This window comes from Salvelinus fontinalis, chromosome 2 (assembly GCF_029448725.1).
Source record: "Salvelinus fontinalis isolate EN_2023a chromosome 2, ASM2944872v1, whole genome shotgun sequence".
In the NCBI taxonomy this organism is placed as follows: Eukaryota; Metazoa; Chordata; class Actinopteri; order Salmoniformes; family Salmonidae; genus Salvelinus; species Salvelinus fontinalis.
Genome location: NC_074666.1, coordinates 91,888,858 through 91,892,352, shown reverse-complemented (window position 1 = coordinate 91,892,352; position 3,495 = coordinate 91,888,858). Strand labels below are relative to the sequence as shown.

At 45.4% G+C, this 3,495-nt stretch overlaps 1 protein-coding gene across 1 annotated transcript in view; it reads left to right on the top strand.

The window, feature by feature from the left end:
- The window catches only part of LOC129831726 (germ cell-specific gene 1-like protein), a 30,069-nt gene extending 28,224 nt beyond the window's left edge, over window positions 1–1,845 (top strand). Inside the window, exons 3-4 of the mRNA XM_055895127.1 lie at window positions 220–331; window positions 1,455–1,845. Of these exons, the coding sequence (XP_055751102.1) occupies window positions 220–331; window positions 1,455–1,812 (470 nt within the window). The 3' untranslated portion in view covers window positions 1,813–1,845. The remainder of the gene's footprint in view (window positions 1–219; window positions 332–1,454) is intronic.
- Window positions 1,846–3,495: the final 1,650 nt, after the last annotated feature.

Below are 3,495 nucleotides of genomic sequence, written 5' to 3'. Positions count from 1 at the left end.
GTGCAGTTAGATTAATAAGAATGTAAGCTTTCTGCCCATATCAGATATGTCTATGTCCTGGGAAATGGTCTTGTTACTTACAACCTCATGCTAATCACATTAGCGCACTTTAGTTCAATTGTCCCGCGGGGGGACACACCGATCCTGTAGAGGTTAAACCTCTGTGTGTGTGTGTGTGTGTGTGTGTGTGTGTGTTTCTCTGTATATGCGTCTCCTCAGGTCTGCTAGGCATGGTGGCCCATATGATGTACACCCAGGTTTTCCAGATCACAGTTAGTCTGGGTCCTGAAGACTGGAGACCCCACACCTGGGACTATGGATGGTCCTTCTGGTCAGTACTCATAATGTCTGTCTGTGTGTCTGTATGGCTGTCTGTCTGTCTGTCTGTCTGTCTGTCTGTCATGAGTAATGACTGTTCCTCTGGTCAGTAGTCATACTGTCTGTCTGTCTGTCTGTCTGTGTGTTTGGTATGAGTAATGACTGTTCCTCTGGTCAGTAGTCATACTGTCTGTCTGTCTGTCTGTCTGTCTGTCTGTCTGTGTGTTTGGTATGAGTAATGACTGTTCCTCTGGTCAGTAGTCATACTGTCTGTCTGTCTGTCTGTCTGTCTGTCTGTCTGTCTGGTATGAGTAATGACTGTTCCTCTGGTCAGTAGTCATACTGTCTGTCTGTCTGTCTGTCTGTCTGTCTGTCTGTCTGTCTGGTATGAGTAATGACTGTTCCTCTGGTCAGTAGTCATACTGTCTGTCTGTCTGTCTGTCTGTCTGTCTGTCTGTCTGTCTGTCTGTCTGTCTGTCTGGTATGAGTAATGACTGTTCCTCTGGTCAGTACTCATTCTGAAGCCATATCGTTGTCTGAATGTGGTTGGTTACTTACTGTACATTTCTCCAGTGAAACACTGGTGTCACGGTCGAAAAGCAGCAGAAATGGTGTAGTATATAAACCAGTGATTCCAGAATGCACTGAACATTCTAGAAGTTCTATTCATTCCATGTCATTCTATACTGTCCATCTCCATCTCGGAACACAAGCAACATCTCCATCTAGAAACCAGCTGAAGACCGACCGTTGTGTCCATATCAACCCAGCCGTATTTACAAACACCAACACATATGGCTGTTTTCTCTAGACGCTTCGTCCCAAATGGCACCCTATTCTCTACATAGTGCACTACTTTTGGCCAGACTCCGCCTTATGTGCATAGGGTGCCAATTGGGTGTACCTTAGATTGTCCTTGACTTTCTATCTTCCACGTCTATGGCTGGAGCTAGAGAAGACAGCTGTTGTCTGGGACACGCACACGCAGACACACACGCACGTTCACAAACACACACTCAAGAGGAAGAAGAGGTATTTCCATTGGCTGAATCAGTCCCTCTCTCTCCCTCTCTCTCCCTCTCTCTCCCTCTCTCCCTCTCCCCCTCTCTCCCTCTCTCCCTCTCTCCCTCTCTCAGCCTGGCATGGGGCTCCTTCACCTGCTGCATGGCAGCTTCCGTCACCACCCTCAACTCCTACACCAAGACGGTCATCGAGTTCCGGCACAAGCGCAAAGTGTTGGAGCAGGGTCTCAGGGAGGAGCAGAACTACTTCGACCAGGAGGCCTTCCATTACTTCAGGGACCACTCCCTCCAGTCCATATCCAGCTCCATGGAGGTCTACCCTGGGCACGGGGGAGGAAGGCTGCCTGGGGGGCCTGGAGGCCTGGTGGGGTCCGGTCTGGTTGGAGTACCAGGGAGAGGGAAGATGAGGAGGTCCTCAGGTTCCATCGACCTGGGAGAGAACTCGGAGTCCTTGGGGGAGGAACAGTGCTGAGAGAGAGAGAGGGGGGAGAAGGTTGGGGAGTGGAGGGTTGGGGAGTGGACGGTTGGGGAGTGGAGGGTTGGGGGAGATAGATAGAGTTATGTAGACAGGGTGATGCGATAGATAGAGTTATGTAGACAGGGTGATGCGATAGATAGAGTTATGTAGACAGGGTGATCAGATAGATAGAGTTATGTAGACAGGGTGATTAGATAGATAGAGTTATGTAGACAGGGTGATTAGATAGATATAGTTATGTAGACAGGGTGATCAGATAGATAGAGTTATGTAGACAGGGTGATCAGGTAGATAGTTATGTAGACAGGGTGATGAGATAGATATAGTTATGTAGACAGGGTGATGAGATAGATAGAGTTATGTAGACAGGGTGATGAGATAGATAGAGTTATGTAGACAGGGTGATCAGATAGATAGAGTTATGTAGACAGGGTGATGAGATAGATAGAGTTATGTAGACAGGGTGATCAGATAGATATAGTTATGTAGACAGGGTGATCAGATAGATAGAGTTATGTAGACAGGGTGATCAGATAGATAGAGTTATGTAGACAGGGTGATCAGATAGATAGAGTTATGTAGACAGGGTGATCAGATAGATAGAGTTATGTAGACAGGGTGATCAGATAGATAGAGTTATGTAGACAGGGTGATCAGATAGATAGAGTTATGTAGACAGGGTGATCAGATAGATAGAGTTATGTAGACAGGGTGATGAGATAGATAGAGTTATGTAGACAGGGTGATTAGATAGATAGAGTTATGTAGACAGGGTGATGAGATAGATAGAGTTATGTAGACAGGGTGATTAGATAGATAGAGTTATGTAGACAGGGTGATCAGGTAGATAGAGTTATGTAGACAGGGTGATCAGATAGATAGAGTTATGTAGACAGGGTGATGAGATAGATAGAGTTATGTAGACAGGGTGATGAGATAGATATAGTTATGTAGACAGGGTGATCAGGTAGATAGAGTTATGTAGACAGGGTGATCAGATAGATAGAGTTATGTAGACAGGGTGATGAGATAGATAGAGTTATGTAGACAGGGTGATCAGGTAGATAGTTATGTAGACAGGATGATGAGATAGATAGAGTTATGTAGACAGGGTGATCAGATAGATATAGTTATGTAGACAGGGTGATCAGGTAGATAGAGTTATGTAGACAGGGTGATCAGATAGATAGAGTTATGTAGACAGGGTGATGAGGTAGATTGAGTTATGTAGACAGGGTGATCAGATAGATAGAGTTATGTAGACAGGGTGATCAGATAGATAGAGTTATGTAGACAGGGTGATCAGATAGATAGAGTTATGTAGACAGGGTGATCAGATAGATAGAGTTATGTAGACAGGGTGATGAGATAGATAGAGTTATGTAGACAGGGTGATGAGATAGATAGAGTTATGTAGACAGGGTGATCAGATAGATAGAGTTATGTAGACAGGGTGATCAGATAGATAGAGTTATGTAGACAGGGTGGCAGGGGAACAGTGGTTTACGTCTCAAATAACAGCCTATTCCTAATGTAGTTCAGGCTCTGGGCAACAGTAGTGCCCTATAAAAGTAGTGCCCTACATGAGAGATTCAATCCAATGTGGACGTGGAAGGAAGGAGCAATGTGGCGATGGAGAGGGTGCTAAGAGGAAACCAGACAGCTTCTCCTCTTCCT